The following is a 24,674-nucleotide window of genomic DNA, read 5'->3' on the forward strand; positions in this document are numbered from 1 at the left end:
CCGCAAAAGAAGATTACATCAGATAGATCTCCATGAGGATCATGGAGAACTTTGTATTGAAGATCCAAGAGAGAGAAGAAGCCATCTATCTACTAGCTATGGACCCGAAGGTCTATGGTGAACTACTCACGCATCATCGGAGAGGCAATGGTGTTGATGAAGAAGCCCTCCGTATCCGAATCCCCCCTTCGGTAGGGCACCAGAACATGCCCTAGATGGGATCTTGCGGAGACAGAAGATTGCGGCGGCGGAAAAGTATTTTCATGGATCTCTCCCGTGGTTTTGGATTTTTCAGGGATTTATAGGCAGAAGAAGTAGGGCAGACGAGCCACATGGGGCCCACAAGCCTGCTAGGCGCGGGCCGCGTCTAGGGGGCTTGTGGCCTCCCCTGGTGGCCTCTGCCTTGGTTCTCACGCTCCGTGTGTATCTTCTGTTCCGGAAAAATCTTTTCGGAGGTTTTATTCCGTTTGGACTCCGTTTAATATTCTCCTCTGAAAAGGGTCAAAAACACGGAAAGAACAGGAACTGGCACTTGGCACTGAGTTAATAAGTTAGTCCCAAAAAAGATATAAAAGGCACACAAAACATCCAAAGTTTGACAAGATAATAGCATGGAACTATCAAAAATTATAGATACGTTGGAGACGTATCATTGATCCTTCAACATGTGTCGCTTGCTTCCACCCCATATTAGCCAAAAACTTCTGCACCAAGTAGAGATACTACTTGTGCATCCAAAAACCTTTACCCAAGTTTTGCCTTGAGATACCACCATACCTACCTATGGATTGAGTAAGATCCTTCAAGTAAGTTGTCATCGGTGCGAGCAATAAAAATTTCTCTTTAAATATGTGTGGTTTATTAGTTCGAGGAAAATAAACTTTATACGAACTTGTGATATAGAAGAAATAAAAGCGACGGACTGCATAATAAAGTTCTTTATCACAATGGGCAATATAAAGTGAATTTCTTTTGCATTAAGGAATTGTTCATCCAACTATAAAAGCGCATGACAGCCTCTACTTCCCTCTGCGAAGGGCCTATCTGTTACCTTTACTTTTTAGCACTTACCTTTATGAAAGATTTGTGGTGATCTTCACCATTTCTTTTAGTTCGCCTTTATATTTTGTCAAGCGTCGTGTGTTGGGGAATGATCTAGACAAATATATCCACTCGGATGTGGGTGATCATGAGTTATTATTGTTGACATTACCCTTGAGGTAAATAGTTGGGAGGCAACGCTATAAGCCCCTATCTTTCTCTATGTCCAATTGAAGCTTTGACCTCATAGGTACCGTGTGAGTGTTAGCAATTATGAAATACCATAAGATGATTGAGTATGTGGATTTTCCTTACAAGCTCTTATATTGACTCTTTCCTACGTTGCGATAAATTGGAATTGCTTCAATGGCTTAAATCATAGTTTGTTAGTTCTCAATAGAATTATTGATTCATATTTTACCTTGTGAATGAATTGCTACTCTAGCATAAGATATTTCATCTCAATTTGTGTTGTTGTTCTAAAGATAACCATGATGCCTTCATGTCTGTATTTTATTTTATCGACACCTCTTCTCTAAACCTGTGCGCATATTTATTGATCTCGGCTTTCGCTTGAGGACAAGCAAGGTCTAAGCTTGGGGGAGTTGATACGTCCATTTTGCATCCTGCTTATACATCAATATTTATTGCATTATGGGTTGTTAATACACGTCATGGTACAATACTTATGCATTTTCTCTCTTATTTTATAAGATTTACATAAAGAGGGAGAATGCCGGCAGCTGGAATTCTGGACTGGAAAAGGAGCAAGTCTGAGAGACCTATTCTGCACAGCTCCAAAAGTCCTGAAATTTTATGGAGAATTGTTTTGGAATATATAAAAAATAATGGGCGAAAGAAATACCGTAAGGGACCCAGCAAGAGGTCACAAGCCAGGGGGCGCGGCCTATCCCCCTGGCCGCATCCTGCAGGCTTGTGGGCTCCCTGGCAGGCCTCCGGTTCCCATCTTTTGCTATATGAAGGGTTTTGATCTGGATAAAGTCATATCATACCTTTTGGGACGAGGCGTTGCCGTCTTGAGGTGGAACTTCGACAGAACCAATCTAGAGCTCTAGCGGAGCTATTCCACCGGGGAAACTTCCCTCCCAGAGGGGGAAATCAAAGCCATCGTCATCACCAACGGTCCTCTCATCGAGAGAGTGTCAATCTTCATCAACATCTTCATCAGCACCATCTCCTCTCCAAACCCTAGTTCATCTCTTGTATCCGATCTTTGTCTCAAAACCTCAGATTGGTACCTGTGGGTTGCTAGTAATGTTGATTACTCGTTGTAGTTTATGCTAGTTGGTTTATTTGGTCGAATATTATATGTTCAGATACTTAATGAACATGAATATGCTTTGTGAGTAGTTACGTTTGTTCCTGAGGACATGGGATAAGTGTTGTTATAAGTAATCATGTGAATTTGGTATTCGTTCAATATTTTGATAAGATGTATGGTCTCTCCTCTAGTGGTGTCATGTGAACGTCGACTACATGACACTTCACCATCATTTGGGCCTAGAGGAAGGCATTCGGAAGTAATAAGTACATGATGGGTTGCTAGATTGACAGAAGTTGAAACCCTAGTTTATGCGTTGCTTTGTAAGGGGCTGATTTGGATCCATATGTTTCATGCTATGGTTAGATTTATGTTAATTATTTTTTCATAGTTGCGGATGCTTGCGAGAGAGGTTAATCATAAGTGGAAGGTATGTACAAGTAAGGGCAGCACCCAAGCACCGGTCCACCCACATATCAAATTATCAAAGTAACGAACGCGAATCATATGAGCATGATGAAAACTAGCTTGACATAAATTCCCATGTGTCCTCAGGAGTGCTTTTACTTATATAAGAGTTTTTCCAGGCTTTCCCTTTGCTACAAAAAGGATTGGGTCACCTTGCTGCACCATTGCTACATTTGTTACTTGCTACCCGTTACGAATCACCTTATCACAAAACTATCTGTCACAGATAATTTGAGTGCTTGTAGAGAATACCTTACCGAAAACTGCTTGTCATTTCTTTGTGCCCCTCGTTGGTTTCGACACTCTTACTTATCAAAGGACTATGATAGATCCCCTATACTTGTGGGTCATCAGACAACGGTGAGGTGGAAGGCGACCGAGAGGGTAAGGTAGAGGCAGGAGCGGTGAGTATCTGGGGGTGGCTTTCACGTGGGATCTGGAGGCGGTTGTTTGAGTCGTGGGAGGTGGCAGGTGGGCGTGGGATTGGATCGGGAGGTCGGGCAGTAGCTCGGGTGGGCGAATCTCGCCGGAGAAGGTGGGCAGGTGAGACCACGCAGGGGGGCGGTTGCAGTCGAATCCTGCCAAGTGTTAGTAGAATAATGTTTTAAGAGGTGTTAGCAGAATAGACCATTTACGTTTTGTATGTTGGATTTTCGTAGCCATGTTTGTAATAGATAGACATATATTAGCTAGGTTAGGGATTGTAAGAGATAATTGTATATATGCATTAACGTATATTATATTTAGTAGTATCGAACAGATATACGGGAACTTGTTCTTCGACCAAACACGGAGAAAGAGACATCACTTCTCACTATATTCATGACGATGTCGTGTAACGGTTCGTCCAATCCTATATTTGCGTACTAGCTAGCGTCTAGTTGAATGCACCTCAATAATGGCACCGGCCGAGAACATCAATAGGCATAAGGAACCAAAGATGATGGACACAAAAAGAATATGGGAAAACACAATATGAAACCCCTAAACCCTCCAAAACCCCTAAACCACTCCTTTAAAAAATCCCAGTGTCTGGCTGCTACTGACGTGTGGCCACCTTTTAGTCCCGGTCAGTGTTACCAACCGGGACTAAAGGTCCTCCTTCGCGCCCCACAACGGCCATGTGAAGCACATTTGTCCCGGTTCATAACACAACCGGGATTAAAGGTTTGGGCCTTTAGTTTAGTCCCGGTTGGAGAACCAGGACTAAATTCCCTCTCGAACCGAAACTAATGGCCCTTTTTGTTTTTTTAATAATGATGGTGTTTGTGTATTTGATATGCCATTTGTAGTAGGTTTTTGTGGGCTGCGCATATTATTTGTATTAAAGGTCAATCGATTTCCAAATCTAGTCTCTCCGAGCTGCTCTCTAGTGCTGAAACGCTTTCTATCATGAGTCTGATAGAAGTTTTCCATCAGACCGCTCCAATTCCGTTGATATTTCTAAGAAAATCTCAAATCCCGTCAATTAAGCCCACGATTTATTCCATCCCACGTAAATCTCTCCTGAAACTTCATCCCAACCACCACACGACGTCACCATCTCCAGGGCGAGTAAATCTCTCCTGTTCGACCCACCACCGCCATTCCGATCGTGTTGCATCCCATGGACAAGCAAATCTCAGAGATCGCTCACGGCGACGGCTACCTCCGCCACCACCTTCGACGCCCCGGTCCAGGCCAGACGCTGCCCCGTCACCGCCCCTCCCACCACGCCAGTGCACTATTTCGGCTCGGTCAAGAAGTTGGGCACGCATCTCAGGCGTCGTTCCAAATCCCATGGCATTCTACTCACCTGAACTAGGATTTGATTCATCTGATCTTCGATTCACTTTTAATACGTTACTTTGGATGCAATGCTTTCGCCCATGAAATTTGTTTGAACGTATATATCTATGTTATATCCAGTGTGCAATGGATCATTTGATCTATGAATTTGTTTAATTTCTTATGCAAATCACTGTAACCTGATTCCTAATGTTGGCGGTAATACTAGTCTCAACATGATATAAATTTTGCATCTTTCTACTGAAGTATATATCTGTTGCCAGACTAATCTATTTGTGCTTCTTAGTTCTGCATCTTCTATAATGATATAGAAATGCTTCTGAAGTATATATTTTTCTTGCCTTGAAATGCCAAAAATAAATAACACACATCACATGATATGTTGATGAGTCAAAAAAATCCATCCCTTGGTGGCCAATTCTTATTGTTTTGTTTTACTAACCCTTTTTTATTTACTTCCATGCATCCAAACGTACTAGCATATGTTTATGTATTAGCTGACGGGTTTATAATTTCTATTTCAATATGCTTCGAATTGAGATAAGTTATGTTGAGATAGCATTGTTTAGATGCTTATTGTGTGTTATGGAGTTTCTAAATTGTACTACATGTGCTTCTTATGTGTCCATAGTTTGACTTCCATATATCCTGCTTCATTTACAAAATATGTTTTCATAATTATCACTACCATGATATGACACAATCCCATATGATATGGCATTTGTTTCTTTGCTCTATGTATTTTTCTTCCATAGGTTACTCACATAATTTTCATAATGCCAGTATGTTGCACTTCATACATTTTCAGTTCACTCGAAATAATGAAGCAGACGGAATAAGACTTATGATCAAGCGACACATGCACTAAGAAGCACGAAGACACTTGGAAGCTCTCAAGCCAGACGAAGGGAAGCAAAACTATAGTTTATAGGGAACATATAATATGAACATAGATAGCATTGTATCATCACTAACTTGAATGAAACAAATGTCTATCATATGAAGATGGTGTATGAACGAAAAATGCATAGAAACAACTTATGTTTGGTTAGAGCAAAATAGTTTTGAGATGGAAACACTTCTGTACAGGATGGAAACAAAGTTTCTTGCGTTTCAAACGTAATAAAAACAAGATGCATGGGACTCTGAATTTCCCATGTGGAATTCTTTGATGCAAAATTCTGTTACATGGAAGGAAGATGGACGGGACTCAAAATTTCCCATATGGAATTCTTGGATGCAAAAGTTTGTTACATTGAAGCAAGATGCATGGGACTCAAAATTTCACAATTGAAATTCTTGGATGCAAAATTTTGTTACATGGAAGCAAGGAGCTAAACTTTTGTTAGGGCTAATCAAAATTTGATTGCAACGTAAGCAAATTACGTTGCCACGAGACACGTTTCTTTATTGCGTTGGAAATAAAGTAAAATATTAAGCGTTTTTATTGTATCAGAAACAAAGAAAAATGTTACGCCAGATCATATGAAATTTATGTGCATTGGAAGCAAGTTTTATTAGCATCTGGAAAAAACATCAAGTAAAGTTTCTAAAATAAGGAAGCAAGGGAAGTTTAAATTTTTACTAGCATCATATTGGACATTCTGTGTGATCCAAGCAACAACAAGGACCTCACCATATGTGTGCTTTTCAGAATCAGATGGTGTATGAAGTGATGAAGCACAGAAAAAAAACCGGTTAGAAGCAAATTAATTTAGTGATGAAACACTCATGTATTAGATGGAAGCAAAGTTTCTCGTCTTGCAGACATAATAAAACTGATACATACACTCAAAATTTTGAATTCTTGGATGCAAAGTTCTGTTACATGGAAGCAAAGTTCTGGGACCTAAATTTTCGTTCGGTCCAACCAAACTTTAACACAAATTGAAGCAAATTTTCTCACTATTGGATGCAATTTTATGTTGCCTTGGAAACAAAGTTAAATATTGCACTGGCTCAAAGGAAATTTTATGTGCATCCGAATTTTTTTTACTAGCACCCAAGAAAATGAATAAAAATTTCAAATAAACAAGCATATAGTTTTACTAGCATCAGGTGACAAATTCTGGGCTGGAATATCAAGGCATGTGTCAGTTTCGGAAGCAGTTAAGAACGGAAGCACGTAATAAAAGGAATCTGCACTAATCCGTGCCTAGCATGCATGTCCTATTGATCCAACACCTGTTATGATACTAATCCAACGGTCATCAAGTAGTCTGATAGGAACGAATAATCAGTAGTCTGATTTCTAGTGTCTCCCTAGTTAAGTCAGCGGCTTAATGCTTGACGAAAAGTAAAGTTGTAATATTTTACATTTACTTTACATGATCATCAATGACGTCGTATTTCTTAGGTGGAATTTATTGGAGATGACGTACCTTGTTACATTCATTCCTACCTACCAATTTCCTACTCACATGTGTGCTGGTTTCAGTCGCAGCAACTTGATAAGTACGACTTGCAAGTTGGTCATGAGAATAATCTCGACCTGATACTTGGAAGAACATGGTACCGAAGGCACGACCTAATAATACGTCAGGCAGCGACTAATTTTGTTTGTTCGTAGGAAATAGTATTTGGCACCGCCACAATTATTGAAGCATATTGGTCTTGCTACTATTCTATATGTAACGACGATGCCGAATTGAATACATATAGTTTGCCATGGCAGCTATCTGTCCTAGTCACAGTCTTCAGTTGCGGACGCCCCATGAGACAAGCCGAGAAGGTGTGTCTAGTATTTCTGCTTACTTCTTGCATTGCTAGCTGCTAAATAACAGCCCACATGCATGCTTATCTTTAAGCTGCTACGCGTCTTCTATCTTCTATCAATTACTATATACTAAAGGCACAATAGGGTTCAAAAATAAGAGTATATTCTTCAAAATCCCACAATTTTTTGAAACATATGTCCCTTAATTCAATGGACCCAAACTTTTAAATAAAATATAACCTTATGATAACGCCGACACGTGTGGCAGATTTACACTTCGTTCATACGCGTCTATCCACGTTGATTCTGTTTTGCACGAATATTAAAGGAATATGTTGGAATTTCAGTGTCACATAGGCATCATCGTATGCGTGGGCGTCGGAGAGTTCGCCCACACGACCCACAACACGCGGTTACCAGTTGCTCTTCGCCCATAGACGCTCATGCATTGCTAGATGACAACTGCAGTTGCGCGTACATGGCAACTACGTAAACACATATGGAAGTATGATTCGTTGGTAGATGGCAATTGTAGTTGCGCATTTGTGACGACCATGTAAACACACATGACAATTACGATTAACCATACATGATAATTATGGTTGAACCACATTACGGCAACTAGGTAAACACGCATGGCAACAATCCCGGGTAACTAAAATGTCATCCCATGGGTAACTATTATTCACCAAACAGTGCGAGTTGTCATGCTTTTACAACTACATTTGTCATTCCGGATAACTAGAGTTGCCATCTCCGGGGGTAACTAAAGTATCATCCCGTGGGTAACTAACATAGTTGCGGCTCGACGTGTGGGCAGATTTGCTTCATGCCACATGCGTGGGTAATGATGAGTAGTACTTATTGGATGTGTGGCATGAAGTAGCTCTACCCACACATGTAGGCAGTTCTATTGTTCGTCCACACACAAACCGTACGGACTGCCTCCTACGTACGTCACACTCGATGTATAGATGGATGTCTAATATGCCACACATGTGCTAAATCTAAGGGTTATATTTTAGTTAAAGGTTTGGGTCCATTGAATTAAGGGCTAGATGTTTCAAAAATTTGTGGGATTTTGAAGAATATATATACTCTTATATTTGAACTCTATTGCACTTTTAGTACATAGTAATTCAAGAAGTAAGCAGAAATACTAGACACACCTTCTCGGCATGTCTCATGGGGCATCCTCAATTGAAGACTGTGACTAGGACAGATAGCTGCCATGGCAAACTATATGTATTCAACTCGACATCGTGATTACATATAGAATAGTAGCAAGACGGTATGCTTCAATAATTGAGGCGGTGCCAAATACTTCCTACGGACAATCAAAATTTGTCGCTGTCTGACGTATTATTTGTTCATGCCTTTGGTACCATGTTCTTCCAATTATTTGTTCGTGCCTTCGGTACCATGTTCTTCCAAGTATCAGGTAGAGATTATTTTCGTGACCAACTTGCAAGTGGTGACACTGAAACCAGCATTTATTTGTGAGCAGGACATTGGTAGATAGCAATGCATGGAACAAGGTACGTCATCTCCAATAAATTCCACCTAAGAAATACGACGTCATTGATGATCATGTAAAGCAAATGTAAAATATTACACATGTCTTTTCGTCAAGCATTGAGCCGCTGGCTTAATAGTATTAGATTATGGCACAGGACAGCAGCTGGGAGAGACTAGATCTGCAAATCGATTGACCTTTAATATCAATGACAGCCGAAAGTATATTTTGCTTTGTGCTCACGACGCAGCTGTTGAGGAAACTTCCTTCGCTGCAATATGTCTTATTGCTTGGAAAAACGTATGCAAACCAAGAATGCCGGCGGTGTCGGCATTCAAATTTTGCTTGTCGAAAACAACTGCCTCCTCATTAAATTTGTCTTCAAACTTCATGATGATCCGGCCCTTTATTGGATTAACTGGTCCTTCCAACATTACTCTTCCTTGACTTTGCAAACAAACCCCAGAACACCTCCCTCCTCTGGAAAATTATGAAAGCTCAGCTTCGACCCTTCAAAAGATCTCCTTTATCCTTACTAAGAGTGGTATTTACATGTTTTTCCTGTTTGACGTTTGGCTGCTTCCTACTCCGCTCGGCAACACATAGACCCGTATTTTCTCCCACTCCGTTTCACCCTCTGTCCTAGTGTCTCTGGTCATGCATTTTGGTTTACTTGCTAACCTGTGGAATCGCCTAACCAATGTTGCTTCTATCGAGCTTGCTTATGTTTTGTCTTCGTTATAGGATGTTCACGGCAATGACGCGCTCGATGACATCTTCCTTTTGCATGGCTCCAGGGTACTCCTCGAGGGGCGCCTACTAGCTTTTGGCCCCCGACCACAAGATTGATCTCAACACTGAGCACATCCGCAGCTCCAAGGCTCCTATCTAGGTTAAGATATTCAGTTGGCTTCTGTGACATGACAGACTGAGTAGTAAGGACAACTTGCTACATAAAACCATCTCCTTAGGCTTTTCTTGCCCTGGTGCACCCATGCATAGGAGGATGCGAGTCACCTTACCATCCTTTGCCCCTGCGCGGTCTAGGTTTGGTCAATTTAGGCCTCCAGACTCTTAGTTGCGTCAACCACATTTTGGACACTCTTACGTCAGTTGGCCTCAACATCAACATGTGTCCTACCGTCGCTCTCACCATCCTGTGGAATTGTAGGACTCTAGGAATGCTCGTGCATTTTGTAACAAGCTACACTCGCCCCTTGATACTCTTTGAAACATCCTTTCAGACTTTCCTCTTTGAGTCTTTAGATTTAAGGACCCCATCAGTAAGGAGACAGCTATGTCTTGGCGCTCATACCCGTCCTTTCATTGTATCTATTATGTAACACGTCGCTTGGGCATTTGAGTCATATATTTAGGTGGGGATCCTCTCCCCCGCTCCTCGGCGATTGTAAAAGAATATATATCACTGACATCTAGCATAGGAGCAATGCATATGTAGTTCAATTACACTAATGGCCCTACTTACGGGGATGCCATAGGAGCAACGCGTCTCAGATAGTTAGGTTCCTTGTAGTGAAACTAGCTCACCGGGATTCAAGCCATAGAATTGACATGGTGCTCGCATTTTCATGAATTTATTTCTGACTTTTTGAGAATGTGCGTTTAGTGGAAAGAGACGTTTTTGTCGGCTACAAGATGCCTGTGGTAATCTTGTTAATCTCAAGATGTTATGTTGACTCAAAATTTAGGAGGTGCTAAATATGAATAGGGTGTGCGTGCATGCGTTTATAAAGGTGAGTGTATGTTTTTGATTTTTGTGGCATTCTAAAGAATATCTATCTATTTTTCATTTGTATTGCACTTTTAGTACATAATAATTGATAGAAGATAGAAGATCCGTATCAGCTTAAAGACAAGCATGCATCTGGGTTGTTATTTGGCAGCTAGCAATGCAAGAAGTGAGCAGAAATATGCACAACAGTAGAAAACTACATGACTAGGACAGATTCCTGTCGCGGAAAACTACATGTACAACAGTAGAAAGCCGGATATGCTTCAATAATTGAGGCGATGCCAAATACTTCCTGTAAACAATCAAAATGAGTTGATGCATCATGTAGTATTTGTTGGTGCACCCGGTATCATGTTCATCCAAGCACCAGATAGAGATTATTCTTACTGCTAACTTGCAAGTTGTACTTGTCTAGTTGATGTGGCTGAAAGTCGACGAGCATACATGTGAGCAGGCCATTGGTATATAAGAATGCATAAAGCGAGGTACGTCATCTCCAATAAATTTCACCTAAGCAATACGACATCATCGATGATCATGTAAAGCAAATGTAAAATATTACACATGTCATTTCGCCAGATTTTGATTAATAGCTGGGAGACACCAGATTTGCAATTCAATCCGCCTTTATTATTAGTGACAGCGACAAAACAGTTCACTTTGTTCTCCCCACGCAGCTTCCGAAGGAATCTGCTTGGGCGCAAAACGTCTTATTGCTTGGAAAAACAGTAGCAAACCAAAAAAATGTGGGTGCTCTAGGCATTAAACATTTTCTTCTCGAAAACAACTGCCTCCACATGAATTATGCCTACAAACTTCTTGAAAAGCCGGACTTGCCTTGTGTTTACCGGTTCTCCTAGTACTACTCCCTTGACTTTGCAAACAAACCCCACAATTGTTAACGTAATTATCTTGGATCTTTTGTTTTCGAGATTGTTGTCAGAAACGGTAAGGGACTGATATGTTTCCTAGTGCACAGAGAGAGAAATAGTCTTAGACATATTGAGAATAATGCTACATTCTAACGAGATGTTTGAAGAACTTCACAGAGAAACATCTGCATTGCAGATAAGAGAGAGTTGTGTTTCGAGAAGGAACTACACCGAGAAGAGATTGTGAAGAGTTGACTCCTTCAAATATTGTTGACACAAAGCAATTTCCATTCGGTGTATCCAAAGAAGAATGGCCGTTGTCGAGAAGATTGAATGAGAAACAAAGACGTTGTATTTGTTTCGTTGTTCTTCTTTGTCTTTTGAGTCATAGTACCATCATATTATTAAAAGGGGTATAGGTATTAGAGGCTTATGTTTGTTGTGCTCAGCCAGAACCTATAAAATATTGAGAGAAATTACTTTATGGTCCTTTAGACTGCGAGAGATATATTTCGGGCTGAAGAGTCAGTTTTCCTTGTTCCTCAAGTAAAGTTCCCTTGTGCTCAAATCCATCATTGGGAAATATGTCGGTTGGTCATTGGATGGGCTTCGTGTCCAGAATGGTCATTTCTCACAAGGAAAGATTGCGACTATAAATCGCCACTCTGCTGAAAAGTTGATCGTCTTAAGATTCTAAGAAGATTGATTGAGCAACCCTCTCTAAGTGATTTGAGTTTGAGGTCCACCGAGAGAAAATCAAGACACAAAAGTTAGATAGTGGTTGAGCATCATAGTAGATCTGAATTGACAGTTCTTGTACCCATTATTCTTGAGAGCTGCACACTCTCTAGATGGATAGGCGTCGACTTGTGTGTCAAAGAGAAATTGTCTTCACGAAGTCAAGATCTTTAGTCACCAAAAATAATTGTGGTTCGCGAAGAAGTATGTCGAAGGTTTGGAGATCGCCTATAACACTAGTAGCGAAATGAGCAATCACATGAGAGATTAACCGCTAACTATATTTTAATATCTAGTTCATATACATGATAAAAAATGTGTCGTTGCTGTCGTGTGGAGCTAGAGCGACGAGTGATAGGAGGGGTCGCCGCGCCATGGTGCCAAACAAGGGTGGTTGCATAGGGGGCGACGGCACCCGATGGGTTTGTATGTGAACCGCCCGTCTCCCAGGCTTCTCCCAAAAACGGCCGGTTTGACCGGTTTTCTGGTTTGATTGCTCAAATGGTCCACCAAACTTAAAACCCATTGAGACGCCGGTTTCGGTTTATTCTAGTCTGACCGTCGGTCTGGTTTTTTAAATTATGTCTATAGTAGTGCCCAGACCGGAAAATGGAAAAAGAGGGAAAATCATAGGGGAGAGAGACAAAACCCACAACGGCAACTCCACCCACCTCGTCTCCCTCGCCGGTGACCGCAATCTCCACCATCTCCCCTCACCCCACCCTCTCCCCTCTCAGTCCCCCCCTTGCACTAACATCACCTCCTCGTTTTATATTTGACATGAGTTAATGTGGTGTAAGAGTGTCCAATATATTACCCTAAGAGCCTCTTAGGATCCCATGCATGTGGACATGAGATTTGTTTAGGATTCAGCCCGTTGGATTCTATCTAGGTCCCCGTCCTATTTATCTCCTCGGAAGCGAGCTAGATGCATCAAAGAGATTCTTCGAACACAAATCTCTTCACAGTTAGCACCCAACCAGTTCCATAACTTCCCACCTATCCTACTTCATAACATCTGCAGCTCAGGCAATATGATGAGTTCGCAAGCAATAGCACCTACATGCATAGCCAACACACAAACACATATAGTGTACTTTTTGTCGCGTCATCTGATTGTTGCTACGTTTGTAATTATCATGGCCTCCTGCTTACTGGTATTCTTTTTCTTCCGAAGAAGAAGAGTGGTATTATCACAGCCACGCCAACTTCCGCCAGGGCCTGCGGCATTGCCCTTGGTCGGCAACATGCACCAGCTGATTTGGAACAAGCCGGCAGTATTCCGGTGGATACATCGTCTGCTGAAGGAGCTGGACACAGACATCATGTGCCTCCGTCTCGGGGTGACTCATGTCATTGCTGTGACATGTCCTGAGATAGCCTGCGAGGTAGTGCGAAAAAACGACAAAGTGTTGGCCTCCCGTCCCACCACCTTGGCCTCGGAATCATTCAGCCTCGGGTACAAGGGCACCATTGTCACACCACACGGAGAGCAGTGGAGTAAGATGAGGAAGATCCTCACCTCTGAGGTCCTCGCACCATCCATGGAGGAAAAACTCCACCACATCCGAAAGGAAGAGTATGACCATCTTGTAAGGTACATCAACAACACTTGCACGTCTTGTCCAAGCAACTTAGTCGATGTGCGCCATGTCGCCCAGCACTTCTGTGGTAACATGATAAGAAGGCTTGTGTTGGGTAGGAGATACTTCAACAGTGGTCCACTAGTAGCCTCATCGACTAACGGGCCCGGACCTGATGAGGTGGCACATGTTGCTGCTCTTTTCACGCTCCTCAACTACCTCTATAGCTTTTGTGTGTCAGACTACTTCCCGGTCCTGCAAGGACTGGATTTGGAGGGCCATGAGACAGCTTCCAAGAATGTCATGAAAACACTAAACCGGTTGCATGATCCCATCATACAGGAGAGGATCCGTGAAAGGTCCACTCTTCACAATGGCGGTCAAAAGAAAGAAGCCTGCAGGGACTTTTTGGACGTCCTGGTTTCTCTTGACGATGCAAACGGACAACCGTTGCTCTCCGTAGATGAAATCAGGGCACAAATAGTGGTTAGTATACCTCTCATCATCAATCAATTTCGAGTTTCGATTATCCAGCAAACCATCCGGCTTGCATATATCTATCTATCTATATGTCAAGTCCAAGACAAAAGTTACAGCTTCACCAATCATGTTTTGATCTCTCATACTATGTGTAGAACGTACTGACCATACATAATTTCCTTTGCATTGACATAGGAAATGATGTATGCAACAATTGATAACCCATCAAATGCTGTTGAGTGGGCGCTCGCTGAGATGGCCAACATGCCAGAGGTCATGCAAAAAGCAACCGACGAACTCGACGCCGTCGTCGGCAAAGATAGACTTGTCCAGGAGTTTGACATTTCTCAGCTAAATTATCTGAAAGCATGCATCCGGGAGGCTTTTCGTATACACCCATACCATGCTTTTAACCCACCTCATGTTGCCATGGCTGACACCAATGTTGCTGGCTACACTATCCCTAAGGGTAGCCATGTCATCTTAAGTAGGATGGGACTTGGTCGGAACCCCAAGATTTGGGACGAACCCCTCGAGTTTCGACCAAATAGGCATTTGAATACCACGGACGTACTTCTCCATGAGCCAGGACTACGTTTCATTTCATTTAGCAGTGGGAGGAGGGGTTGTCCTGGGATTTCACTTGGCACATCTGTGACGATGATGTTGTTCGCAAGGATGTTACAGGGATTCACCTGGACGAAGCCTCATGGCGTTGAAAGTATATGCCTTGAAGAATCCAGTTCCGGAGCCCTTGCCCTAGCTCAACCGCTTGTTTTGCAAGCTAAGCCAAGGTTGTCCGCACATATATATATATGAGCAAATTAAATAGAGTTAATACATGTTCTTGCAATTATCAGGAATATATATCCAAGATAATATGCTAGGTGCCATGGCCTAGGAGGCCTGATTTCGACTGGTTCTTCCAAAGAGTAGATTGTGTGTGTGAGGCGTGCGCACAGAGAAGGCGACGCCGATGCTCTATGTAATACGTGTATTTGGCTTGTGTGTGCATCTTCAGCCGGAGAAGCTGCAACACTTCTTCCCTTCCATTAATATAAGGTGTATTAGCTTTTTAAAAAGTCAATGTCTATGTTTAACCAACTTTGTAGCAAAATATATAAACATTTACAATACTATAAATACAAAATATAAAAATATATTTCATGGTTAATCTAATGATAATGATTTGGTATTCTAAATATTGATATTTTTATCAATAAACTTGATCAAAGTTGGAGACGTTTGACTTTTAAAAAAAATAATACACTTTATATTTAGGAACGGAGGGAGTATGAACGTACTTATCACTTTATGAAATATGGGTCAACGAACCCAATGTCATAGATTCGTTATTTTTTGCATTCGAGAATCTTCATTATGCAAAATTAATATACTGATGAGTAAAATTATACATGCAATGAACGAGCTAAGTAAGACTTAATGACATAAATTAATAATACTTACAAACAATAGGCATTGATGATAGATTTGTCGAGGGCGTCTTGTTTGTATAACTGAAATAATTCGTCGAATTCAATCATTAGCACGCCTTCTCCATGCCCGTAATGCTCGTTTTTATATGCACAGTAGATCCAACTTTACTGTTCAGCACATGCTCGCATGTACCAGTCATGCAATCTTCACGTTTTTGTTGGTAGCTCGTTGACTAACTCAGGTTTGACGAGATGAGACCCGTGCCGATACACGTATGTTAAGTCAGCGAATTCCTGTATATGGTTTAAGTACTGATCAATAGACATGCCATGAGCCTTGACTGTTTCTCCGCATAGTGCAACAAACTCCGGATCGATACCAGTTGTTTCATCATTCCTCTGCTCGACCGCAGCTCCGCTCGAGCACACCTTTGTATCGGAATACACTTTGAGCGGGGGGCACGATTGGTTTTTCTGTTGTCCGAGCTGGGCAACTGATTTCCCGCTGGACGTACTACTCTTCAACCGCTGCTTTTTTGCCTCAACCGACTTGAGAATAGAGCGTTCATAGTCTGCTAGCAACAGTGGCGGGGGATCTGCAAGGGTATTCAGCATTTTCACGCACGCGGCATGATCTTCTGGGGTGACCGGGAACTCTGGCTCTTTCAACTTCTTCTTGTTAGCCATGTCAGCCATCCACTATTGATACTAGGCATCTGCCCTCTTCTTATTTTCCTCTCCACTATAATCCCAAGGTCTCATCTCCATATCCTTATGAGGTACTTTTGGGAGGGGCGACAACTTACGTTTCGGTGATCGGAACCTTTCTGCCCCCACTATTAGCGGTGGTACGTTTCCGCTTTTTGCTCTGATCCTCAGTGGACGGAGACGGCTGACGGGGCGGTGGAGACGGCTACGCCAGAGACTGGTGAGGCGTCGAAGACGACAGTTGCGCTGGAGACTGGTGAGGCGGTGAAGACGACGGTTGCGCTGGAGACTCGTGAGGTGGAGGCGAAGAAGGATTGCTGCTCTGAGGAGTCAGTGGCCTTGGTGGACAATTTGGAAGCAAGATGTGCTCCTTTGGTCATACAACGGTCTGTTTCTTGACTTCTCCAAGTTTAGTCAAATCCATATCTTCACGTGCAGGGTAGTCTAGCTTCATCTCCTCATAATCTTTCATCACTTCATCCACCGCGACAATAGCGTGCCCTTTTGGAATCGGAGAGCAATGCCAAGTTGGATTATGTCCAATTGGTACGGCCATGCCGACAGCCACCGTCAACCTTAAGTTAGCAAGTTTCACCTTTAGCTCATAAGGTGTGCTCTCTGTGATATCATCCACTAGGTAGCGACGAGGAGGAGTCGTCGTCAGTGCATCATCATCACCATCATCCTGGAGCTGCGTGGAAGCGATACTGCTTTTCCGATTCGATGCAGCTTCTATCATGAGCCGCTCAGATTGGCCGCTACCTTGTTGTCTGTCTATTTGATCCTGCTGCAGCCGCTTTACTTCTTCTTCTACATTACGCAGCCAGTCTGCAGCAGCCACTTTCTCAGCTGCCTCCTTTTCCTTTCTCCTCTGATGGCTTCTATCGGGAAATCTCTTCCTTTCCTCGGAAAACGCAAGCATCCACGGCGGGGAGCCTCGTAAGCCTCGTGCTCGTCCTTTGTGTTGATCATTCCCAAGGGCGCGTAAGAACTCATCGTTCTCTCTATCGGGAACGAACCGTCCCTCTTTAACATCCTTTAATGTACTTCTAATGTTCTCGATGGGTAGTGGTGGATTATCTTTGTGTCTTTGGTTATATATTGTCTTCCCTTCTGCGTCCAACATGCCCCCATGCCCGTAAAACCAGCTTCTTGACCATTCGATCCATGTTAAGGGCTCTGGAGTGATATTGTTAGCCAGAAATTGTGCCTCAAGTGGTTCCCACTTAGTCATGTTACCGGCGTAGCCAGCAGGCCCCATAATATGGTGGTACTTCTTCTTACGTGCATTCCTCTTATTTGTTGCACACTTTTTCAAGGCATCCTTCGATTTCTTGTACGCCACAAATTCGGCCCAGTAGTCTTTTATCTTCTCCGTTATCAAAATCTGGAGTCTTATCTTGCAAGATAAATTCCTGGTGCAATCTTTTCTTCCATCCCCTGAATAGATCGGCCATCTTCTTAAGAGCCCAGTCCTTGACTTTTTTATCTAGGGCCTCTTTTTGCCTGTTCATTTCCTCCTCATTTGGCTCCTCTCATTTGGATCCACCTTTGGTGCCGGCAGGGTGTAATGAAGCATGAGCTTTCTCCAAAAAAATTCTTTGGCTAGACATATGAGACTCCTTCCTCCCTTGGCTTAATCCATTCTCGAGTGGTGATAGGGATGTGGTCCCTAACAACAACTCTGCATGCCTTCACAAACTTCTGCTTTACATCTATGGGAGCAATTGGTTGCCCGACATTTGAGACTCTTTCGATCATGTACCTCTGACTGTCATCCATCTTCTTGGTTGGGCCTCGTTTCGTCCATACTGAAGTTTTGCTCGATCCGGAGGGCTAAAAGAAAGAGTGTTAATATATGTATATAGTTTTGGGGAGCGTTGCATGGGAAACAAAAAAATTCCTACACACACGAAGACCTATCATGGTGATGTTCATCTACAAGAGGAAGATCGGATCCACATACCCTTGTAGATCGCTCAGCGAGAAGCGTTAAGAAACGTGATTGATGTAGTGGTACAGCTTCGTGATTCAAATCACCGTCGTCCCACGATCCGTTCAGGACACGTACAGCTCGATGACGATCTCGGCCTTCTTGATCCAGCAAGAGAGACGGAGAAGTAGATGAGTTCTCCGGCAGCGTGACGGCGTGCCGGTGTTGGTGATGATCTATTCCTGTAGGGCTCCGCCCGAGCTCCGCAGAAATCTAATCTAGAGGAAGAACTACGAGGTGTACGTTTGAGTGGCATGTGGTAAAGTTGTGTCTCAAAAGCCCTAAACCTCTAGTATATATAGGAGGAGGGGAGAGGCAGCCTTGGCGCACCAAGGAAACCCTCCTTGGGTCGGCCAAAGTGGGAGGGAGGGAGGAGTCCTTCTCCAATCCCACTTGGATTAGGACTCCTTCCTTATTTTCCCACCTCTTTTGGATTTTCCACTTTTTCCTCATGGGCTTTCCTTCGATGACTTTGTTAGCCCATTATACCTTATTGTGCATCCAATAAACCCATGTGGACCCCTTGGGGAATGGTGGACCCATCCAGTGGGCCCCCGGAACCCATTCGTCACTCCCGGTACACTGCCGGCAATGCCCGGAAACTTTCCGGAATCCAAACACCAACTTCCTATATATCAATCTTCGTTTCCAGATCATTCCGGAAACCCTCTTGACGTACGTGATCTCATCCGGGACTCCGAAAAACCTCCGTCACCAACACATATAACTCAACTATACTAAAACATCATCTAACCTTAAGTGTGCAGACCCTGCGGGTTCGAGAACTATGTAGACATGACCCGAGACACTCCTTGGCCAATATCCAATAGCGGGACATGGATGCCCATATTGGATCCTACATATTCTACGAAGATCTTATCGGTTGAACCTCTGTGCCAAGGATTCACATAATCGTGTATAACATTTCCTTTGTCCTTCGGTATGTTATTTGCCCGAGATTTGATCGTCGGTATCCCTATACCTATTTCAATCTCGTTACCGGCAAGTCTCTTTACTCATTCTGTAATACAAGATCCCGTGACTCACACTTGAGTCACATTGCTTGCAAGGCTTGTGCGTGATGTTGTATTACCGAGTGGGCCCCGAGATACCTCTCCGTCACACGGAGTGATAAATCCCAGTCTTGATCCATGCTAACTCAACGGACACCTTCAGAGATACCTGTAGAGCACCTTACGTTGTGACATTTGATACACACAAGGTATTCCTCCGGTGTCAATGGGTTACATGATCTCATGGTCATAGGAATGAATACTTGACACGCAAAAAACAATATCAATAAAATGACACGATCACATGCTACGTTCATAGTTTGGGTCTTGTCCATCACATGATTCTCCTAATGATGTGATCCCGTTATCAAGTGACAACACTTGTCTATGGTCAGGAAATCTTACTAGGGACAGTGTTTTGTCTATGTATCCACACATGTATTTGTGTTTTCAATCAATACAATTATAGCATGAAAAATAAACGATTATCATGAACAAAGAAATATAATAATAACTAATTTATTATTGCCTCTAGGGCATATTTCCAACATATAGACAGCAGAGGATTAATTTATTAATATATATGCACCTCGACGGAGCCGTCGAGTCCTCCCTCGCCCGAGGCGTGGGCTTCTGCCTCACCGGGGCTTCTACCTCATGTGTTGAAAGAATCATCTCCCACGCCAGACTCGTTCAGAAACTGATTTGTGACATCGACACAATAAAATCATCCCCGCGGATGACACCATGCATCACGTCTTCCTGATATTCGTCTCTATCATGTATTGGATCCATAGTATCTGCAAATTATTTAAACATAAAAAACTAAATTAACTAACAACAAAAATTCCTGCTTATATATACATCCAATAATCCACTTAATTAATGCATCATTGAATAATCCACTTAATATTATCGAATACATAATCTGAAATACATCAATAATACATCTTTCAAATACAGTAATACATCTATCGAATAATATCTAACTCGTCAACCAACAAAGAGTCATCGCTGCAAACTTCTCCAAGTTTAGTCAAATCCCTATCTTCACCTGGTTCTTTCAAAGTGTAGATTGTGTGTGTGAGGCGTGCGCACACAGAAGGCGACGCCGATGCTCTATGTAATACGTGTATTTGGCTCGTGTGTGCATCTTCAGCCGGAGAAGCTGCAACACTTCTTTCCTTCCATTAATATAAGATGTATTAGTTTTTTAAAAAGTCAATGAATCTCTATGTTTGATCAACTTTATAGAAAAATATATAAACATTTACAATACTATAAATACAAACTATAAAAATATGTTTCATGGTTAATTTAATGATAATGATTTGGTATTCTAAATATTGATATTTTTTTCAATAAACTTGATCAAAATTAGAGAAGTTTGACTTTTTAAAAAATAATACATTTTATATTTAGGAACGGAGGGAGTATGAACGTAGTTATCAGTTTATGCACTGTGCAAACAGCTGACTTATAATTTTATAAATTTTATGACTGTGTTTACTTGTGTGGTTGTACCATTGTACTTCCCTTTGTAGAAAAGAACAACAGTATCAGTTGTGTCCATAGATGATGTATATTTTGGTGCTTCAAACCGATGATGTAAAAAATTAAAGCACCAAAAAGTGTTTTTTACATCTTAAAAAAAGGCTTAACTCTAACAAATGGTCCAAAACGAAGATGTCAAAGAGCAACATCAACAGTTGGTCCAAAACGAAGATGTAAAATTCTGAAAACGACCAACTACTACTTCATCTCAACATAGTTGAAACATCAAATTCAAACATAGTTCAAACACAGATGACATAAATTTAAACTAGCAGAACTACTCATCGTTCGAGGGCATTGCTACCTCTTGAGCTTGCGTTGGTTTTTCCCTTGAAGAAGAAAGGGTGATGCAACACAGTAGCAATAAGTATTTCCCTCAGTTTTAGAACCAAAGTATCAATCCAGTAGGAGTATCAAGGCAAGTCTCCAAAGTACCTGCGCAAAAACAAACAAACTTGCACCCAACGCTATAAAGGGGTTGTCAATCCCTTTCACGGTTGATTGCAAGGTGAGATCTGAAGGTGGAAAGTGCAACAAAGTAAAAGTGTAGAGCTGAAAATATGATGTGAAGTAGACCCAGGGGCCATAGTGTTCACTAGAGGCTTCTCTCATAAAAGCAAGTATTACGATGGGTGAACGAATTACTGTCGATCAATTGGTAGAACCGTGCAAAGTCATGATGATATCTAAGGCAATGATCATATATATAGGCATCACGTCCGAGACAAGTAGATTGATACTTTCTGCATCTACAACTATTACTCCACACATCGACCGCTATCCAGCATGCATCTAGTGTATTAAGTTCATAACAAACGGAGTAACACCTTAAGCAAGATGACATGATGTAGAGGGATAAATTCATGCAATAGATATAAACACCATCTTTTTACCCTTGATGGCAACAACACGATGCGTGCCTCGCTACCCCTTCTGTCACTAGGTGAGGACACCGCACGGTATGAACCCAAAATCAAGCACTTCTCCCATTGCAAGAATTATAGATCAAGTTGGCCAAACGAAACCCACAGCTCAAAGAGAATTACAAGGATACGAAATCATGCATATAAGAGATCAGAGGAAACTCAAATAACATTCATAGATGATCTGATCATAAATCCACAATTCATCGGATCTCGACAAACACACCCACTAGTGGGGACAGGGCCTATAGCCCCGGCCCGTAAGGGGCATTAGTCCCGGTTCACCAACCGGGACTAAAGGGGCGGGACTAAAGGCCTAACATTTTCGATCCGGCCCTCTTACAAGCCGGGACTAAAGGTGCTCCACGTGGGCGCCTCGTAGCGCCCCACGGGCAGGACCTTTAGTCCCGGTTCGTTACACGGGCCGGGACTAAAGATTTTCAGATTTTGCTGGGTTTTGGGTTTTTTTTTTGAATGAAATTATTTTTGGGTTTTAGGGGTTTTAGGGTTTAGGTGTTCGGGAGATTAACGTGATGCCTCGTTTGGTGTTCGGGAATTAGTTTTCATATAATTTAAATAGAAATAAATATGCGTATATATACAAGATTAACTTATCTTACAAGCGAGCATATATATACAATTATATGCAGATCTGAATTATCGGGACTAGAGCCCGTCTATTCGATTACATGGACGAACATTAGTAATGGCCCCTATTTACACTAAATCGTCATTTGTCATCTATAGCTTTCGTCCTCAGAAATCCGGCAAGCTCCTCTGCAACAGCAATCGCGCGTTGCTCTGGTAGGACCTTCGTCCTCATGGCCGTGTGCTATATAAGAAGAGGAGATGAATATGAATATCAATCATGATAACAAAGAATGACGGGTAAAAATAGAGGTGTGAATGTTCATTGCTTACGTCGAATCTGTGATCCTTGAGCTCAGAGGTAAACGTGCGAATGGTCTCGCAAACATAGTATCCGCATAGATGCGTTCCCCGTGGCTGCTGGTCGCACTTTACGAGAATAGAATATATATAATCAAAATAATAATCTAGCATCATAAATGTATTGAAAATTAATAGAAGTATATCATAATACTACTTACCTGAGCCGCTCTAAAGGTCAGCTTCTCAGGAAATTTACCGGGAGTCACGCACTTGAACCGCTTCCAAACCCTGCCCGATAAGGATAATGATTTGCTAAGTTTTTTATTAATTGATATATCAGAAAATCATCGAAAGAAACCGATAGAGCGCAAGAATGATTAAAATTACCCTTGGAGCATGTCCTGCAGGCTTTGGAACTGTTCCAAGGGTCTCGATAATGGGTCGAAGGCATCAATTCTTCCCTTATCAATTTGAATGTCCAACAGAATCCAATGGAAGCTGCACATGTGTATATATATATATATGTGTGTGTGTCAGTACCTTATCAATTACACTTATAAGTGAATGGACACAACAGAGTAAAGACCCTCACTTGAAGTTGTATGGAAACAGTATGTGGTCACAGAAATTTTGATCTGTTAAAAACCTTAGAAGGTTTTCCTCCGTCTCCTTGGGATAACTAGTTAGCGTCGCTATATGTATTTTATCTGGGTCAATAAACCCAATATTTATGATGCTCTTACTTTTACACTCCAGAATCTTCATTCTGCATAATAGAGTACAAGTTATATATAGACAATGAATTGAAATAACTAAACAAGTTATATGTAGACAACGAATTGAAAAACTTACACACAATAGCAACTCATAAGCAATTTGTCGAGGGCGTCGCCATTGTACATCTGGAAGAGTTCATCAAAGTCGATATGGATTTCTTCGGGGCGGCCGTAGTACTCCTGTGGGACACTCAGCACGATCATCGTTCTCCCATTATTTGATTCACTTAAGTACCATTTATGCAAGTAACGCATATTTGTTGGAAGATCATCTTTGCTGACCAAAGGCTCACGCATGACAAACTTTGGCTTAGGGGCTACCACAGCCTTGGGTATCTTGTCGTCTTGGGAAGACAGCAATTCTTCAACCGAGATACCACATGCAGCCGCCAACTCCCTTGCTCTTTCTAAAGCTAGCCCCTGCACCGGAGGGGGAACATTCTCGGTTAACACCTTGAGGGGTGGGATCGACTGTTTGGCCTGTTGTCCAAGCTGAGGAACGTCTGATTTTTTCTTGCTTGTAGTTGAACTGCTCTTTTTCACTTCCTTCTGCAATGTGCGTGTATAGTCATCAGGCTTATGGTGTAAGTCATAAGGTCTGATAGGAAGATTAGCATGACGTACCTTTGGGAGGGGCGACCGTTTGTGCTTTGGGGTGTTGTGTGGCTTAGGAATCGTCGGCGGAGCGTTCTTTGTGGCACGCTCCCGCTTAGTATCCGGAGCGGGCGGCGGCGGAGACGGACGACCCAAGTCCGGCGGCGGTGATCGAGATCTGCTCTTTTTCACTTCCTTCTGCAATGTGCGTGTATAGTCATCAGGCTTATGGTGTAATTCATACTGTGATGGAAGGGTCGTGAAGTATTTTGCAAATGTTATTTGCTTCTAGGTGTATTCCGGGCGGGGCTCGGGTTCCTTCTTTTTCATCTGCGCATCATGATGTTCCTTTGATATCCTGCCGTTTTCCTCGGGGGTACGATCATAAGGTCCGATAGGAAGATTAGCATGACGTACCTTTGGGAGGGGCGACCGTTTGCGCTTTGGGGTGCTTTGTGGCTTAGGAATCGTCGGCGGAGCGTTCTTGGTGGCACGCTCCCGCTTTGTATCCGTGGCAGGCTCAGGCTTTGTATCCGGAGCGGGCAGCGG

General features: G+C 42.4%; 1 protein-coding gene across 1 annotated transcript; it reads left to right on the forward strand.

Annotated features, from left to right (window-relative positions):
* Window positions 1-13,313: 13,313 nt before the first annotated feature.
* On the forward strand, window positions 13,314-15,056 carry LOC123408008 (tyrosine N-monooxygenase-like). The gene is made up of 2 exons (XM_045101240.1): window positions 13,314-14,243; window positions 14,433-15,056. Exons 1-2 carry the CDS (start codon window positions 13,314-13,316, stop codon window positions 15,054-15,056), a joined length of 1,554 nt encoding a protein of 517 aa, XP_044957175.1.
* The last annotated feature ends 9,618 nt before the right edge of the window (window positions 15,057-24,674 follow it).

The sequence above is a fragment of the Hordeum vulgare genome, chromosome 7H, assembly GCF_904849725.1.
Source record: "Hordeum vulgare subsp. vulgare chromosome 7H, MorexV3_pseudomolecules_assembly, whole genome shotgun sequence".
NCBI classification, from domain to species: Eukaryota; Viridiplantae; Streptophyta; class Magnoliopsida; order Poales; family Poaceae; genus Hordeum; species Hordeum vulgare.